This window comes from Macaca thibetana, chromosome 4, assembly GCF_024542745.1.
Source record: "Macaca thibetana thibetana isolate TM-01 chromosome 4, ASM2454274v1, whole genome shotgun sequence".
Lineage (NCBI taxonomy): Eukaryota > Metazoa > Chordata > Mammalia > Primates > Cercopithecidae > Macaca > Macaca thibetana.
This window is the reverse complement of record NC_065581.1, coordinates 156,214,837-156,233,973: the sequence shown is the minus strand read 5'-3', so window position 1 is coordinate 156,233,973 and position 19,137 is coordinate 156,214,837. Positions and strand designations below refer to the sequence as shown.

The following is a 19,137-nucleotide window of genomic DNA, read 5'->3' as shown; positions in this document are numbered from 1 at the left end:
TAATCCCAGCTACTCGGGAGGCTGAGGCAGGAGAATCACTTGAACCCAGGAGGCGGAGGTTGCAGTGAGCCGAGATCGAGACTCCGTCTCGAAAAAGAAAAAAGAAAAGAAAAATGAGCAGGAGATGGCCAAGGGGAGAAGGGGTGGCAGAGTGTAATTGAGGACACTCTGGACGGAGGAAGCCGCCCTATTCAAAGGCATGGCGTCATGAAGGGATGCAGACCTCGTGTGGTGCAGTCTGAAGGATGGCCAGGTGGTGCGGAGGCAAAGGAGATGAATTTGGAGGGATGAACTGCACTTCAGAGACTGAGGAACCATTAGGCTATGGGTGCTACTGGCTGGGCCAGAAGTCACAGGAGGCCTTTGAACAGGGAAGGCGTGGCTTTCAGATGCCCCCTCTGGCAGCAGTGAGCAGCTGTGGGGGTGAACTGTGGAAGGAGCCCATCCAGGGGGCTGTAGAGTTTGGGTAAGAGATAAAGTAAGCTTAAACTGAACCAGTGACGCTGGTGATGGAGAGAAGGGGTGAGCGTGTGACCGGTAAGGTGGGGAAAGGAGTAGGGCCTGGGAGGGAGTTTAGGAGCCTGGGAAGGGGCTGCTGTCAGAAATGAGATAGGCTAGAGAACAAATACACAGAGGCCGGTCCCCTTCCAGAGAGTTCATTTTTCTTTCATCCATTATTTTTCACTCCTCTGCTTTAAAACAAATCTTAAAATCTGTCTACCTCAGAGATATGTCTGCTTAGCCCATAGTGTTCTGATATCCCAGTCTTTCCTTTGTAGACGTTATCCCTTCATTCATTCCATTAATAAGTGCCTATTGAGCGCCCACATGTACCAGGCACTGGACTTGGAGCTGGATGCACAGTGGTGAAAAGGATGAACAAGGTTTATGCCCTTACTGAAGCTTCTAGTCTGGAGGAGTAGACAGATAGTAAAACATAATATTAAATAACCTAGCATTAAGTAGAGTTTATGGGGGCATATATGGTATGAGATGAAGCTTGATGGTTTGAGAAGGACCAGATCTGTTGATCCTTGTAGACCACGGTCAGGGAACTGAATATTATCCTGGGAGCTATGGACAAAAAGCCAGTATGGCTTGGAGTGACAGAAAGCAGAAAGCCTCCTAGGATTCTGGGTTGTCTCTGCTGGAGCAACTAGGTTGATGGTGTCATCTATTGAGCTATTGCTGTGTATTTTTCAAACGCATGGTGTATGTTTCATGCACGTTATTTCTACCAGCACCACAAATGACAAATTTGGAAATATATGAGGTATTGTATCAACTCAGCTGTGTGTATCACGTGCAGGTAGGGATTTCAATGAGATGACATGTCACATATAAATGTGGACTTTCTCTCCTGACTTGGGTTATTTATGAAAGTTATGTACGTGGGGCAGAAGAACCTTGAACTGTCTAAACTTTTGCTAATGAGGTGAGAATAAGGCCTGAGAAGGAGAAAAAATTGAGATTGAAGCAAGAAAATAAAAGCTCCTAAGGAAACTATAGTCCTTTCTGCTGGCAGTGTCCCTTGCCAGAGGTTAGATGTGGGGAGCGTGAGGATGACTATGGACTGGGATGCCCCATCTTTGATGCCTTGGGGGCCAGGGAAAAGGAACTGTTGGTGTGCAGTGACTGGAATGGGTATTTCATGGTTTCCTATGGTGTCCGTCTGCCTGGGAGTCAGGCATCTGTACTCTTCGGTCTCCATGGAAGAGAGTTTTGAGGCATCCTCTGAATTAATGTAAACCAGTAGTGCTCCAGTGCCTGGGCTGTCTCAGGAGAAGAGGTAGAAACGGGGTCAGATGATGAGACTTTTCCATTTTATGACAGCAATGGAATTCCTAGAATGGTTCGTTAGTCTTCACAAAAGATCGATTCCTGGCTGGGCGCAGTGGCGCACCCCTGTGATCCCAGAGGTTTGGGAGGCTGAGGTGGTTGGATCACTTGAGGCCAGAAGTTCGAGACCAGCCTGGCCAACATGGTGAAACCTTGTCTCTACTAAAAATACAAAAATTAGCCAAGCGTGGTGGCACGTACCTGTAATTCCAGCTACTTGGGAGGCTGAGGCACTAGAATTGCTTGAATGGGGGAGGCAAAGGTTGCAGTGAGCCAAGATCCTGTCACTGCACTCCAGCCTGGATGACAAAGGGAGACTCTGTCTCCAAAAAAAAAAAAAAAAAAAAAAAAAAAAAAGTCAATTCCTTAGCTTAGAAGACTATATTGTTATATTGTGCAGATCTGTGGAGTTAAGTGGAATACTCAAGTAGTTTGTTTCACCTCCAGTGTTTGGGATATCTGAAACTTTCAGGGAAGAATTTACAGAATCATTGTATAATTGAATTGATTGCAAAAGACTTGTACACATTTATTTGAAGCATTTTTTTAACATTTTCTGTGTTTTCAGGGTAGTCAGTTATATTTTAATGTATCTTTTTGTTGCTGTTGTTATAAAGAAAAACTAATCACATCATCTTAAGAACTGTTTTTAGAAGTTTATATACTATGGCTATAATGATGCTTTATGTTTACATGATGCTTTACAGTATTAGATAAGTAATAAAAACAGTGCTACATGGTTCCATTTGCTACACACAACCCCCCCACCCCCAGAGGTGAGCAGTGCTTGTCACCTGCTTTTCACAGATGAGGAAATGGGGAAGTGGAGGAAGGAGTGGCTGCCCCTAGGCACTTCACTAGGAAGAGATGTGGGACTTGAATCCCTGTCATTTGACTCTAAAGTGATGGCAGCAATGCCATTCACACATCTCATCTCATTGAATCCTCACAACTACTAGGCAAGTATCATCAGCTCTACTTTATTGAATGAGAAAAATGTGCTCTGGGAGGTTAAGTAACTAACCCAGGCTGATGGGTGGTGGGGCTGAACTGGCTCTTAACCAGTAGCTTGCCTGCAGTGTCCCACAAGGAAGGAGCACACTGCATATTAAAATTATTAGATAACAACATTCATTTTATGATTTACTAAACTCTTCTCTTCTTGACTCTTTGACAAAGGTAAAGTAGATGCTTTCCTGAATTTTATTTTATTTTATTTTATTTTTTTTACAAAATAAGACAAATTTGTGAGATCTTAATACTTGCCTCTTGGGAGAGAATGAGAGTAAAGATCTTAAATATTCCTTGGCCACATCATTGCATAGAACAATCAGACAAGAATACCTATAAAATTAAAAAAAAAAAAAGAAAAACAGAACAAAAAGTTTCTAATCTGCAGAACTGACGTGGCTATCAGGGGGCCAGCTGAAGATCTTAGGACTGTTAAACCTAGATGATGATTTGTTTAACCCTGGGTTTGGGGTATACCAATTGCTTACAAAGATTAATATTTCATTCTTTACTTTTCAACCAAATTAGGCTTTCTTTGTTTTCATTTGTTGCTACTTGTGCTGGTGGGAGAGGCATGGGGGAGCTTCACTTAGCTACTGATAGAAGAAAATTTATGAGATGAATTGTACTCTGCTGCTTCTTGTGGTTATATTTTTTCAGTTGAAAAAAAAAATGGCACAAGCATGCTTTTATCCTAGGTGACTGCTACGTTGAGAAACTTGGTTGATTCACCATTAGTAAGAACTAAGTTCCTAAGCATCAGTGCCCTTCCCCAGCTCTGCATGGCGATGGAACAGTACATGGGTGACAAGGACGTCTGTACCAATATTGCCAGAATATTCAGGTGGGTAGACTAAGATGTGAAGTAGCCTTACAAAAATGCTCATGCTTAGATTTTGGGTTATCTTTAATATTTGCTTGTGTGACTGGCAAGCAATCCTTTTTCTTCTTTTTACTTCACCTACCAGAAAGGGTAAATCTAGTGGTCCAAGTTAAAAATGAACAATTCAAACAAATGACTCCATTGTCTATAGGATTCTGTGGTGATTCTAAAGTCGTTGGTGGTTAAGTCCTTTTAGTTCTTTGGTGAGTGGTGAGCTCCGTGTGTGTGTTTAATCTTCCTCTCCGTTTATTTGAGATTTAAAAAACTGTATACAAAACAAAGCAAATGTTCCAATTTGCTAGGAAATAAACAAGAGTTTTAACTCAGAGAAGGGGATCAATGCTTAGAAAGTCTGATCTGACTTTGTAATAGAAGGTTATTCTATTTCAGCTATTTGAACTTTGGCTCAGGCTTTCACTGGGCATGTCTACACTTACTTTATTTCTTCCAGAAATAATGATCATTTGAATCCAGGTTGCCTCAAAGCAAGATGTTGTTAAATTTCAGAGCTGTCTTTAAATTATGCATTTCTGTTTCCTCCCGTACTGCTCTTTGTCAGTATTTTTACATAATGATTCTTCTCGGGAGCCTGGGGCTTTTCTCTTGAGCTATAACGTTGTAGTTGTAAAGAAAAGCAAACTTTCCTGAAGACTGAATTGGTACTTGACCCCAGGACCCCTGTATGAGGCTGTGAGTCCAAATCTGATGTTTTTTAGACGGATGTCAACTTGAATTGTAGATTAAATGGTACACAGGTTTGTTATGTGGGTAAATTGTATGACGTGGAGGATTGGGGTCTCAACAATCATGTTACCCGGGCAGTAAGCATAGTACCCAACAGGTGGTACTTCAGCCCCAGCCCCCTCCTTCCCTCCAGATCTAATCTTTTTCTACTGCACTTCCCTGAGCTTTGTTCTGGATAACCTGCCTGGCCTTCAAATTTCTCACTTTTTTTCTCCCTTAAGATCCAAACTCTTGGTCAGGCACAGTGGCTCATACCTGTAATCCCAGAACTTTGGGAGGCCAAGGTGGGGGATCACTTGAGTCCAATAATCTGAGACCAGCCTGGGCAACATGGTGAAACCCCATCTCTAGCGCCCCCCCCAACCCCTGCCAAAAAATTAGCCAGGCATGATGGTGTGTGACTGTAGTCCCAGCCACTTGAGAGGCTGAGGTGGGAGGATTGCTTGAGTCTGGAAGGTGGATGTTGCAGTAAGCCAAGATGGAGCCACTTGCACTCCAGCCTGGGCAACAGAGCAAAACCCTATCTATTAAAAAAAAAAAAAGAAAAAAAGAAAAAGACAAAAGAAAAAAGAACCCAAACTCTTCTTGTTCTTTTCCCTTCCTTATGAACTTATTATTTTGTGTTGATATCTCTTTAAAAATATTTACTTATTTATTTATGTATTTTAGCTGTCTGCTACAGGAAGGATATCCAAGAATCTTGATGAACATTAAGACTAGGAGTTTGTCTATAGATGCTCTTGAATTTTCTATGCAAATTATCTGCATATAAATTTTTTTCAATGATTGTAACCCTTTCCCCATCCTCATCTCTTCTTTAGCGCATCGTTTAGGAGTTCAATACAACATTGTGAGTGTTGGGCCTGTTGTCTTTCTTCTGACTTTAAAGGAAATATTTTCATGGTTTTACTAGTTGAAAATAATATTTGTTGTAAGTTTTCATAACTACGCTTTAGAAGATTAATGATTTTTTTCTTATTAATGGGTATTAAGTTTTGTCAAATGCTTGCCCTGAATCTTTTTTTTTTTTTAACTTTTATTTTAGGTTCAGGGGTACATGTGAAGGTTTGTTACATAGGTAAACTCACGTCACAGGGGTTTGTGGTACAGATTATTTCATCACCCAGGAATTAAGCCTAGTATCCAATAGTTAAAAGAGTTATCTTTTCTGCTCCACTCCCTCCTCGCACTCTCCACCCTCAAGTAGACCCCAACATCTGTTGTTTTCTTCTTTGTGTTCTTAAGTTCTCATCATTTAGCTCCCACTTATAAGTGAGAACATGTGGTATTTGCTTTTCTTTTCCTGCACTAGTTTGCTGAGCTAATAGCCTCCAGGTCCATCCATGTTCATGCACAAGACATGATCTCATTCTTTTTTATAGCTGTATAGTATTCCATGGTGTATAGGTACCACATTTTCTTTATCCAATCTGTCAATGATGGGCATTTAGGTTGATTTCATGTCTTCGCTATTGTGAATAGTGCTGCAATGAACATTAGTGTGCATGTATCTTTATGGTAGAATGATTTGTTTTCCTCTGGGTATATACCCAGTAATAGGATTGCTGGGTTAAATGGTAGTTCTGCTTTTAGCTCATTGAGGAATCACCGTACTGCTTTACACAATGATTGAACTAATTTATACTCCTACCAACAGTGTATGAGTGTTCTCTTTTTTCTGCAACCTTACCAGCAACTGTTATTTTTTGACTTTTTAATAATAACCATTCTGACTGGTATGAGATGGTATCTCATTGTAGTTTTGATTTGTATTTCTCTAATGATCTGTGATATTGAACTTTTTTTCATATGCTTGTTGGCCACATGTGTGTCTTCTTTTGAAAAGTGTTTATTCATGTCCTTTCCCCACTTTTTTTTTTTTTTTTTGGAGACAGAGTTTCGTTCTTGTTGCCCAGGCTGGAGTGCAATGGGGTGATCTCAGCTCACTGTAACCTCTGCCTCCCAGATTCAAGTGATTCTCCTGCTTCAGCCTCCCAAGTAGCTGGGATTACAGGCACGCACCACCACACCCAGCTGATTTTTTGTATTTTTAGTAGAGACAGGGTTTCTCCATGTTGCTCAGGCTGGTCTCGAATGCCTGACCTCAGGTGATCCACCCACCTCAGCCTCTCAAAGTGCTGGGATTACAGGCATGAGCCACTGTACCCGGCCCTTTGCCCACTTTTTGGTGGGGTTGTATTCTCTTGTAAATTTGTTTAAGTTCCTTATATGTCCTGGCTATCAAACCTTTGACAGATGCATAGTTTGCAAATATTTTCTCCAATTCTGTAGGTTGTCTGTTTACTCCGTTGATAGTTTCTTTTGCTGTGAAGAAGCTCTTAAATTTAATTAGATGCCATTTGTCAATTTTTGCTTTTGTTGCATTTGCTTTTAGTGTCTTTGTCATGAAATCTTTGCTCGTTCCTATGTCCAGGATAGTATTGCCTAGGTTATCTTCCAGGGTCTTTATAGTTTTGGGTTTTACATTTAGTCTTTTTTTTTTTTTTGGAGACAGAGTCTAGCTCAGTCGCCCAGGCTGGAGTGCAGTGGCGCGATCTCGGCTCACTGCAAGCTCCGCCTCCCGTGTTCACACCATTCTCCTGCCTCAGCCTCCTGCGTAGCTGGGACTACAGGTGCCTGCCACTACACCCAGCTAATTTTTTTTTGTATTTTTAGTAGAGACGGGGTTTCACGTGTTTGCCAGGATGGTCTCGATCTCCTGACCTCGTGATCCGCCCATCTCAGCCCCCCAAAGTGTTGGGATTACAGGCGTGAGCCACTACACCTGGCTACATTTAGTCTTTGATCCAACCTGAGTTGATTTTTGTATATAGTGAAAGGAAAGGGTCTGGCTTCAGTCTTCTGCATATGACTAGCCTGTTACCCCATGATCATTTATTAAATAGGGAGTCTTTTCTCCATTGCTTGTTTTTGTCAGCTTTGTTGAAGATCATGTGGTTGTAGGTGTGCAGCCTTATTTCTGGGCTCTCTGTTCTGTTCCCTTGGTCCATGTGCCTGTTTTTGTACCAGTACCATGCCGTTTTGGTTACCATAGCCCTGTAGTATAGTTTGAACTAGGCAATGTGATGCCTCTAGCTTTGTTCTTTTTCCATAGGATTCCTTGGCTTTTTGAGCTCTTTTTCAGTTCTGTGTAAATTTTAAAATAGTTTTTTTTTTTTTTTTTCCCCTAGTTCTGTGAAGAGTGTCATTGGTAGTTTGATAGGAACAGCATTGGATCTGTAAATTGCTTTGGGCAGTATGGCCATTTTAATGGTACGAATTCTTCCTATCCATAAGCATGGGATGTTTTCCCATTTGTTTTTGTCTTCTCTGATTTCTTTGAGTAGTGTTTTGTAATTCTTATTGTCGAGATCTTTCACCTCCCTGGTTAGCTGTGTTCTCAGGTATATTATTCTTTTCGTGGCGATTGTGAATGGAATGGCCTTTCTGATTCGGCTGTCTGCTTGGCTGTTGTTGATGTATAGGAATGCTAGTGATTTTTGTACATTAATTTTGTATCCTGAAACTGCAGAAGTTGTTTATCAGCTGAAGGAGGTTTTGGGCTGAGACGATGGGGTTTTCTAGAAGTAGAATCATCTGTAAGTGTTGGACCTGTTGTCTGTCTTCTGACTCTAAAGGAAATAGTTTCATGGTTACACCAGCTGAAAATAATATTTGCTGTAGGTTTTCTTAAGTACCCTTCTGCAAACAGAGATAGTTTGACTTCCTCCCTTTTTGTTTGGATGCCCTTTATTTCTTTCTCTTGACTGATTGCTCTGGCTAGGACTTCCAATACTATGTTGCATAGGAATGGTGAGAGAGGGCATCCTTGTCTTGTGCTGGTTTTCATGGGGCATGCTTCCAGCTTTTGCTCATTTAGTATGATATTGGCTGTGGGTTTGTCATAGATGGCACTTACTGTTTTGAGGTCTGTTCCTTCAATACCTAGTTTTTTGTTTTGTTTTGATTTGTTTTTTGAGACAGAGTCTCACTTTGTCATCCAGGCTGGAGTGCAGTGGTGTGATCTTGGCTCACTACAACCTCTGCCTCCCAGGTTCAAGCGATTCTCCTGCCTCAGCCTCCAGAGTAGCTGGGATTACAGGCACGTGCCACCACACCCAGCTAATTTTTGTATTTTTAGTAGAGATGGAGTTTCACCATGCTGTCCAGGCTGGTCTCAAACTCCTGACCTCAGGTGATCCACCCGCCTCAGCCTCCCAAAGTGCTGGATTACAGGCGTGAGCCACCTCACCCAGCATCAGTACCTAGTTTATTGAGAGTTTTTAACATGAAGGAGTGTTGAATTTTACTGAAAGCCTTTTCTGTGTCTATTGAGATTATCATGTGGTTTTTGTCTTTAGTTGTGTGTATGTGATAAATCACATTTACCTGAATTGCTTTTGATTATGGATTTTCTTTTTTAAATCCATTAATGTAGTAAATTACATTAATAAAGTTTCTCAAGTTAAGCCATTATATATTGCTGGATTTGGTTAACTAATATTTTGTTTAGGATTTGTCATTGGTGGTCATGAGTTACATTGACCTATATTTTTCCTTTCTCCTATTGTCCTTGTCTGGGTTTAGTGTTAAGTTTATACCAGCCTCATAAAATGGGTTGGGAGGTAATCCAATTTTTTTCTCTTTCCTAGAAGAATCTGTAAAAAGCTGATCTGCTTCTTGAAAAGTTTTAAAAACTTGCCCAAAATGCTATTTTTATCCAGGGTATATATGTGTGTGTGTGTGTGTGTGTGTGTGTGTGTGTGTGTGTGAGAGAATATTGTTGACTACTGATTCAATTTCTTCCTACGTGGTTATATGTTTCTTATTTCTACTTGGTTCAGTTTCAGAAAGTTATGTTTTTGTAGGAATTTGATAAATTTCTCTTTTTTTCAAACAATATAAAAGTTGCTTCAACTATTCTCTTACTATTATTCTAATCTCTGTTGTATCTCTAATTATGTTGCCTTTTATTTATTTTACCTATTTAACAGATATTTGTATAGCACTTACAACATGCTAGGCAATATTCAGAATATTTTCCTAATACGAATTCATTTCATCCTTATAACAACTTTTTAAGATATGTGTTATTATTGTCATTATCTTTTTACATATGAGGAAATCGAGGCATAGAGAAGTTTAGTTATTTTCCTGAGATCACGCAACTAGTATGTCATAGAGCTGCAGTTCAAACTGTGGTCTGGCTCTAGAATTCATACTTTGAACCACTGTGTTACCCTGCTTCTTCATTGTTAATATTGACTTTCTTTCCTAATTTTGATTGTTCGTGCTGTTTCTCTTTTCTCTTAGTCTTGCTAAATCTTTCCTATTTTATTAGCTTTTACCAAGAACAAATATATTTATTGACCCACTGTATTGTATGTTTGCTTCATGTCTTATTTCTTCTGCTCTTATCCTTATGAATCATTTTCTTCTACTCTTTGAATATATAATATTTTTCTTCTAATTATTTTAGTAAAAAACATAATTCTTTTCAGCCTCCTTAAACCTATAAAATTTCCTCTAAATACTAATTAGAGGAATTTAGTATTTACAAGGTTTTTTTTTGTTTTCTTGTTCTTTTTGTTTTTTTTTCAGACGGAGTCTCGCTCTGTCGCCCAGGCTGGAGTGCGACGGCCGGATCTCAGCTCACTGCAAGCTCCGCCTCCCGGGTTTACGCCATTCTCCTGCCTCAGCCTCCCGAGTAGCTGGGACTACAGGCGCCCGCCACCTCGCCCGGCTAGTTTTTTGTATTTTTTAGTAGAGACGGGGTTTCACCATGTTAGCCAGGATGGTCTCGATCTCCTGACCTCGTGATCCGCCCGTCTCGGCCTCCCAAAGTGCTGGGATTACAGGCTTGAGCCACCGCGTGCAGCCTTTTTTTTTTTTTTTTTTTTTTTTTTTTTTTCGAGACAAGGTCTCACTCTGTTGCCCAGGGTGGAGTGCAGTGTTGTAATCTCGGCTCACTGCAACTTTCGCCTCCCAGGTTCAAGTGATCCTCCTGCCTCAACCTCTGCAGTAGCTGGGACTACTCCGGTGGCATGCGTCACCACGCCCAGCTAATTTTTGTATGTTTTAGTAGAGACGGGGTTTCACCATGTTGGCCAGGCTGGTCTTGAACTCCTGGCCTCGAGTGATCCTCCTGTCTCGGCCTCCCAAAGTGCTGGGATTACAGACGTGAGCCACTGTGCCTGGCCCATTTTGATTTGTAATATTTTTATTACTTGTATTTAGGTATTTCTTTTGTAATTTTCATGCTTCTTTGACCTATAAATTAGGTGTTCTTACATTTCCAAAAAAAAGTTTTTTAAAAATTTATTTTTTAAATGGTGTCTAATTTAATTGCACTTTGACCAGAGAATGTGGTCTTTGAGATACCAGTTCTCTGAAAATTTACTGAGGCTTATTTATGGCCTGGTATGTGGTCAAGTTTTTAACATATTAATGATGTTTTACCTATTGATTCATCAGTTAGGAAGAAATATATGAACATCTCCTGATTTGTTGTGGGTTTGTCAATATTGCCGTATGGGTTTTGTTTGCTTGCTTGCTTTAGAAATTCTGAAGCTGTTTACAGGGCTTCCTGCCTTAAGGTCGGTCTATTTTGCCTAATATTAATACAGCACTACCAATCTACTGTATTAAAGCAGGTTTGTTTGTTTGTTTGTTTTGAATGTATAGGTTTGTTTGTTTGTTTGTTTTGAGGCAGAATCTCTCCCCGTTGCCCAGTCTGGAGTGCAGTGGTGCAATCGCGGCTCACTACAACCTCTGCCTCCTGGGTTCAAGTGGTTCTCTTACCTCTGCCTCCAGAGTAGCTGGGATTACAGGCACATGCCACCACTCCTAGCTAATTTTTGTATTTTTGTAGAGATGGGGTTTCACTATGTTGGCTAGGCTGGTCTCAAGCTCCTGACCTCAAGTAACCCACCTGCCTCAGCCTTCCAAAGTGCTGGGATTACAGGCATGAGGCACCGTGCCTGGCCTACTAAAGTAGTTTTACATTTGCTTCTGATGTGGTGCCAGGAGACTCACTGGTATCCAACCAGATTTCATATAAATTTCATGTAAGTTTGTGTTTTCTGAACTACATGGATAGTGTAAATTCACACCACATAGATATAAGTTACCTTTTAAATTTCTCTGGATCCACCTCTCTAGAGTTTATAGCAGATAGCAAGCCTCCTTGCAGCTTCCCTGAACTGATATGTAGAGTATTTTTAGACTCCTTTTCTTGAACTGGGCAATGTCTTGAAGTTCTGCATTTAAAGTGATACTATGTGTACTTGAATTTTACAGAAAAACAAAGTTTACCTTTATTTTCCCATTTGGCATTTCTGCAGCAAACTTACTTCTTACCGTGACTGCTGTGCAGCCTTGGCCAGCTATTCCAGATGTTATGCCTTATTTCTGAATCTAATTAACAAATACCAGAAGAAGCAGGTCAGTTCTTCCTTCATTTAATTCTTCAGTGAGTCTTTACACTAATGTATTTGTGTAAGCCCATGTTGAATGTCTTTATGTTTTGAATGTATAGGTTTCTATAAGAAACTTCCAATAAATGTATAACGGGCTGCCCCGGGAGGCAGTAAGTTACCTATAGGAGTTGAAGGAGTAGTTTGAGTCAGAAATGGAATGTTGATGTTCTAGGAAGTTTCCTGATTTAGGAAGGAAGGTAGTAGATTGTAAAATATTTTTCCTCCCACTGATCTGTAGACAACCTACATGGGAGTCACCTTGGGGTGGGAGTGGGGCTATAACCCCACCCCAAGGGTTATTTCCGTAATGGTTATTTCTTCCAGGTTTCATCCCAGGCTACTGAGTCAGATGGGTAGGGTAGGACCTGTCTGGCCATCTGCATTTTAACAAGAACCACAGGGACTTCTGAGGCAAATTAAGGTTTGCAGTTCCCCTGCCCTGGATATTCCCTGAAGATTCTTCTAGCCCTTAAGTTCTCTAATTCCTTGACCCCATTATTTTACTTAAAAGGTAACATTGCTAGGTAAAGCGCTTAAATGAAATAATTTAGTTTTAATGAATCAAGGCAAAAATGTATATAGTTGTTTAAAAAAGGAAGAACTCACAAATGATTTCTCATTAATCAAATCATAATACTTCATACAGACATTAATTTTTTTTTTTTTTTTTGAGACGGAGTCTCGCTGTGTCACCCAGGCTGGAGTGCGATGGTGTGATCTCGGCTCACTGCAAGCTCCACCTCCTGGGTTCACGTCATTCTCCCGCCTCAGCCTCCCAAGTAGCTGAGAATACAGGCGCCCACCACCATGCCTGGCTAATTTTGTTTTTGTATTTTTAGTAGAGACGAGGTTTCACTGTGTTAGTCAGGATGGTCTCAATCTCCTGACCTCATGATCCGCCCGCCTTGGCCTCCCAAAGTGCTGGGATTACAGGTGTGAGCCACCACACCCGGCCACAAACATTAATTTTTATTATAAGTTTTTAAGTATTTGTTAAAGCAAAGTCGACTTTTATTCACTTTCCTAAATTATTAAAGTGACATCAACTTAGTGAGATATTTTGTCCATTTATTCAATAAGTGTTCGTTTTAAATGTGGTACATTTTCAACATCCTATAGTAAGTTTTACCAGTTTATGGACCAAATAATTTATGTATATACTAACAATATTTTAATCTAAAGCTTTGTGTTTGTTTTATTAACCATATTAAGACCACCTCAAAACGTAATCTCTGTTTGTTACTGACTAGTGTTGAACTTATTTTTACCCAGCCAAAGACTTCTGCTGAGAATTGTTAAATTTGTCAGGTTTTATCCCAGCTTTAGCCTCCCAAGTAGGGATTACAGGCATGTGACGCCACACCTGGCTAATGTTTTTTTTTTTTTTTTGATAGAGACAGGGTTTTGCCATGTGCTGGGATTACAGGTGTGAGCCACTGTGCCTGGCCCAAAAGAATTCTTTTTCATGTTATACTCAAAAGAGATCTATTTATATATTTTATTTTGTAATTTAATGTTATGAATTTTAATTATAATTTTATTTTCCCATCACTACCTTTTTTTTTTTTTTTTTTGCTTTGGTGCTTTGATCTTGGGTGATTTAGATGTCTTTAATTAGAGAAGATTTATTTGCCTTGCCACTAGAATTTTCAAAAATGGACAAAAGAAAATACTTCCGTTTAACAGTTTGATTTTGAGTTATGTTATAATCTATAATTTTTTAAGGAAGAAAATTCATTAATTGAGTACTCACAAATAGTGCTATTGTTTTCTAGCATTACTAGTAGATACTGTTTGTTTCTCTGATTGGAGCTTAGATGATGGCCATATAGAATAAACCAACAAAAATCCTGGTATCTCACCAATATGAGAGACTAGAGATATCAGTATGGCTAAGGGTATGCTTTTTCTAGTTTAAGTAACTAAATGTCCTAAAGTTTTTTTGTTTTTTGTTTTTGTTTTTTAAAATAAAGATGGGAGTCTCACTATGTTGCCCAGGCTGGCCTGGAACTCTTGGGCTCAAGCAATCCTACCACTTCAGCCTCCCAAAGTGCTGGGATTACAGATGTGAGCCACTGCACCCAGCCTAAATGTCCTAAAGTTTAAATTGGCATAAAATTTTACTATACTTTTTACTAAACTACTTTTCACATTAGACCAATGGTTATCTGAAAAGCAAAACTCATGTTTAAGAACCCACATTTTCCCCTATTGATGTTAATTACCATTTTATGTTCCTATTGATGTGGTTTGGATCTTTGTCCCAGCCTAAATCTCATGTTGAATTGTAATCCTCTGTATTGGAGGTGGGGCCTGGTGGGAGGTGATTGGATCATGCAGGCGGAGTTCTCATGGATGGGTTAGCACCATCCCCCGGTGCTGTTCTCGTGATAGTGAGTGAGTGAGTTTTTGTGAGATCTGCTTGTTTAAAACTGTGTAGCACCTCCCCCTGCTCTCTCTCTTCCTCCTGCTCCGGCCATGTAAGATGTGCCTGCTTCCCTTTCACCTTCCACCATGATTGAAAGTTTCCTGACGCCTCCCCAGAAGCTGAGCAGATGCCAGCAGCATGCTTCCTGTACAGCCTACGGAACCATGAGCCAATTAAATCTCTTTTCTTGATAAATTATCTAATCTGAAGTATTTATTTGGAGCAATGCGAGAACAGACTAAAACACCTATTAAAATTATTTTAGTTTCCAAAGAGGAATATAGAGCACCTTGTAAACCATGTACAGTAACATGTTTATTCAGAACCATCAAAGAAATGCATGTTATCACTTTAATCACTAAATTTAATCATTGTGGCAAAAATCGTATTCAAGTATATTACATGTTTCTCTTCCTTCTTAGAAGATATTAAAACTAACTTAACCTCTTGATAGCAAAGGTCATTATTATAAGCATTAATTATTGCTCTAGAGGCTATTTGTCCCACATGGGAAACCTGAGTCTGTTGATGAAGTTCTTTAAATGTCTGCATCTTCTTTGTAGATTTTCTCTCTCTTCTTTTTCTATTGGTTGCTACCTCTGCCTTTAGTAATCTTTACTTGCTTTTTTGCAATTATTTGTTTGCAATTAGCAAGGGAACCTCATAACCAAGCTTATTAAAATTAGCCTGTAGTCCCAGCTACTCAGGAGGCTGACGCAGGAGAATTGCTTGAACCCGGGAGGTGGAGGCTGCAGTGAGCCAAGATCATGCCACTGCACTCCAGCCTGGGCAAGAGGGAGACTCTATCTCAAAAAAAAAAAAAAAAGAAAGTAACACTGAAACGGCATCATTGTCGGGGGTGACACCTGAGGTTCGTTGCCTCATGCCAAGGAAATCAAGGACATGGACACACGTGGAGTGAGGTTAATTGCGGAGGTTTAATAGGCAAAAGAAAGAGAGAGGAGAATAGCCCTCTCTCCTGTGCACGAGAGGCACCCGAGTGGGACTTCTGGCCTGTGCACAGGGTTTTATAGACAGGCTTGAGGAGGCCATGTCTGATCTACACAGGGCCCAAAGATTGGTTGGACCAGGTGTGATGTTTACATAGCACGCAGAGAAGCTGGCCACCCCACCCTAATCTTCTTATCATACAAATGGGATTTTTGCTTGGCCGGCACCACATTACCTGCTCTTTACTGCACATGTGACTGGCAAAGAGAAGGGAAGATGGAGCTGCCATAGTGGACGTGCCTAGTCCCAGGTACCCTTTTTCCTATTGGCACAGCTGGCAACATTCACCCGTGCAAGCTTCTAGCTTGCCTTTCTAGATCTGCAGCTTGATTTTACAGGCTGCTCTTTGTTAGAAAAGAAATTCTTTGAGGGCTGCTTTTCATTAAAAGGAAAACCTTACTGAGGCCCTCCTTACCCTCACTATTTGCCTAAATAATTTCTTTTTTAACTCCAGTATCAACACATAAGCCAGGCGTGGTGGTGCGAGTCTCTAGTGAAACCAGTTGTCCAGCATGGGCAACAAGGTGAAATCCTATCTCAGAAAGAGAAAGAGAGAGAGAGAGAGAGAGAGAGAGAAAAGACTGGCAACATAGACCCCATCTCTATAAACAAAAAATTAGCTGTGCGTGGTGGCACATGCCTGTAGTCCCAGCTACTTGGAAGGCTAAGGTGGGAGGATTGCTTGAGCCCAGGCTGCAGTGAGCCATTGATCACTAGCTAGCTGGCTAGCTAGACAGATATTTTAGACTAAAAATCCTAAAATAAAATTGAATATGAACAGACTTAATGAGAAGAGCCTAAGGGGCTCTGATGAAACTTCTCTGTGACTTCTCTTCAAAGCCAATTCCATATTTCAAGTCGTCATAACTCTCTTGTCTGCTCCTCTGTGAGGCCTCCCAAGCAAGACCAGTCAATTTCTCCCTCATCAGTGCAACATTTTTAAGACTTTAACACAGCTAGTACCCCAGCTAGTACACTCAGAGCTGAGAACCCAAGCAGTATGTGTATGGCCTTAACCACTTCACTATTATTAAGGAAAACTATACAAATCTTAGAGATAAGGTGTGGAATAGGTGGAGGCATGTCCTGACAAAGGCATGCCAGGGCATTGTTTAATGGCCCAATCAGGGATTAATTCTCTAGGCCAGCGTATTGGTGTTTGGACTTGCTGTTTACTATTTGGTTAGATCCCAGACACAATAAACTTATACATTAATTCATAGGTTTCAGTCTGGTAGACAGGATCACCTCAAAAGTTATGGTTTTATTACTTTGTAGGCATTTGTCAGGTTTGTACATAACCTAGAAATCTTGAGTGCTTGTAAATCCCCAGTTCTTCAATTGTGCTTGGAACAAATTTACCGTGGTATTGGCCCCCTCATTAATGAGTTAAATACTTTTTAAGTGTGTTCATTTCATGAGCCTATGAGAGTCGTGTTTTTAATTTTTAAAAAATTATACTTTGACTCAATACTTTTACTTATAATAACGATTGAAATGTTGTAGTTTTGACTCATTACTTTGATTTTTTTCTAGTAAGAAAAATACATAACTCATATTTTCCTCAAAACCAAAATATTTTAGAAGAGCAAGGAAAGAGTTTAGGCTACAAGGAAGTAGCTGTGTGTCCCAACTACTTCCTAAAATCATTAACCAGAAGTTCCCATTAGTCTTCAAAAACATTTCTTTAGTGGTTCTCCAAATGGTTATTATTATGTAGCTGCCCTACCCACTACTGCGAGTTCCTAAACAACACAGACTTTGTCCTGATAGACCGAGATGATGCTTGGCAAAGTAAGCTTGTAAGTGCTGAAAGAAAGAATTTTGAGTATGTGAAATGCTTTGCCACCTGTAAGGTGTTAAAAAATATTTTTTTCTAATACTCAAGTGCTTCCTCCTTAAATATGTACTTTCTTCTTCCTAGTTTGGAGGAGGATATAATAAGAATTTTTTCCCACAATTTTCACATGGGTGGGCTGCCATAAACAGCAAAACAGAATTCCTTCAGAACAGCATGGCATCTTAGTTTCATGTTTCCCGTGGCCCAGGTGGCTGATCAAATGCGATTTGTTTTTCCTCTTAACGTTCTGATGTGAGTGTATTGATCTGCAGTGGTTACACACTTCGCTGCGCCTGGGATTCACTTGCATGTTGAGGCTTAGAACTGATTGTGGAAACGTGAACCAGCCTTCCAGCAACTTAATTAAACAGAATTATTACTTCCTATAATAATTTTTTTTTTTCAGCTCTAGGAAACATCCCTGCAAGACTAACTTGGGTTGTAGAGAAATACTTTGGAAGCTTTGTAGTCTCTTAATACACATAGCCATTGCCAAATGATTAGACAATCAGAGTCAGTAGACCTTCCCTGTTTTTGTTCTGGGAGATTAATATTGCTTCTGTCTTGAAAGCCTCAGGACTACATTTAGAATCAGCATAGGTTTCATTTTTCTAAGGTGCACTTTTAAATCAAATCATGTTTATGGCTAATCGCGTTTTCAAAAAACGTAGAAACAGAAATCTAAAAAGAACAAGAAAGAAAAGGGAAAAAACCCTTTATAGTGATAAATGAAATGTCACCTACACACGCCTCTTGAACTGATCTTATCAGCGGATGGGGAGCTTCACAGGAAGCTGCCGGTCGCTGCTGCCGTCCACCAAGGGGGAAATCCTGTTTTGAACCAGGTAGCACCAGGGCTGGTTGCTGTTGGAAGAAAGTAGAATATTTCCTCTCCATCTGCTGTTGTTTTCCATCAAAGGGGAAAAAAATTAGAATTACATGAGAAGATACCAAAAGTCACAAAATTTTCCATTATTTTTACATTCTTTTTCTCTTGTCAAGGTAAAGTCTGATTTCAACATATTGAGAAGTCTGAATATACTTTACATATTCAAGTATATAAAGTCTAAATCAAGTCCATCGACAGGAGGGGTTGTGGAGTGGTTTCACTTTTATTTTCTACACACCTATACTGTGAGGATTATTGAGGAACGAGGATTTATATTTACAAGAATTCATATTATTTTTTAAAAAGCATTATTACAAAGACAAATAATGGGTATTCAAGTGGTGAGATTTCTAATTTTTTCTTGATTTAAATCAGAGTGGCTCCCCAATTTGACTTATCGTCAGATTCACCTGGGGAGCTTTAAAAATACAGGTGCTCAGCTGGGCACAGGTGGCTCAGGTTGGCCTGTAATCCCAGTGCTTTGGGAGGCTGCAGCAGGTGGATTGTCTGAACTCAGGAGTTCGAGACCAGCCCGGGCAACATAGTAAACCTCTGTCTCTACAAGAACAATTAAAAAAAAAAAAAAAAAAACCCTGCAAAAATTAGCTGGGTTTGGTGGCCTATGCCTGTAATCCCAGCTGCCTGGGAGGATGAGGCAGAAGAATCACTTGAGCCTGGGAGATGGAGGTTGCAGTGAGCTGAAATCGAGTGACTTCACTGCAGCCTAGTTGTTACACAGTGAAACCCTTTCGCACAAAAACAAAACACGCCAAAACAAGAAGAACCCTTAAGCCTATTTTCCACTTAAAATTTGGGTTTAATTAAAAATTTTGTTTTAATTTAAAAATAGAAATACAGGTGCTCAGGCCCTACCCAAAGAGATTCTGATTCACGTCTGGGATGGGGCCCAATAACCTACTTTTAAGAGACTTCTCAAGTGACTCAAATGAGCAGCAGATTTTGAGACCTGTGGTATAACTTACTAAGGTGGTTCTTGAAAATCATTTTCTCCAG

The 19,137-nt window shown here is 40.1% G+C and overlaps 2 protein-coding genes across 22 annotated transcripts in view; one reads left to right on the top strand and one right to left on the bottom strand.

Annotated features, from left to right (window-relative positions):
* Nucleotides 1–19,137, bottom strand: part of SNX3 (sorting nexin 3) — a 1,122,685-nt gene that overhangs the window by 707,864 nt on the left and 395,684 nt on the right. The window contains exon 1 of one of the 13 annotated variants that reach the window (XM_050789163.1): nucleotides 4,401–4,410. The exons of the other annotated variants lie outside the window; for them this stretch is intronic. The gene's annotated coding sequence lies outside the window, so the exon portion shown is untranslated. Of the gene's footprint in view, nucleotides 1–4,400; nucleotides 4,411–19,137 lie in introns of those variants that run through there. 13 annotated transcript variants of the gene reach the window in all.
* The window catches only part of ARMC2 (armadillo repeat containing 2), a 219,665-nt gene that overhangs the window by 170,503 nt on the left and 30,025 nt on the right, over nucleotides 1–19,137 (top strand). For all 9 annotated transcript variants that reach the window (XM_050789125.1, XM_050789130.1, XM_050789127.1 and 6 more), the window contains 2 exons: nucleotides 3,549–3,694; nucleotides 11,821–11,920. In XM_050789125.1, coding sequence (XP_050645082.1) covers nucleotides 3,549–3,694; nucleotides 11,821–11,920 — 246 coding nt within the window. The remainder of the gene's footprint in view (nucleotides 1–3,548; nucleotides 3,695–11,820; nucleotides 11,921–19,137) is intronic.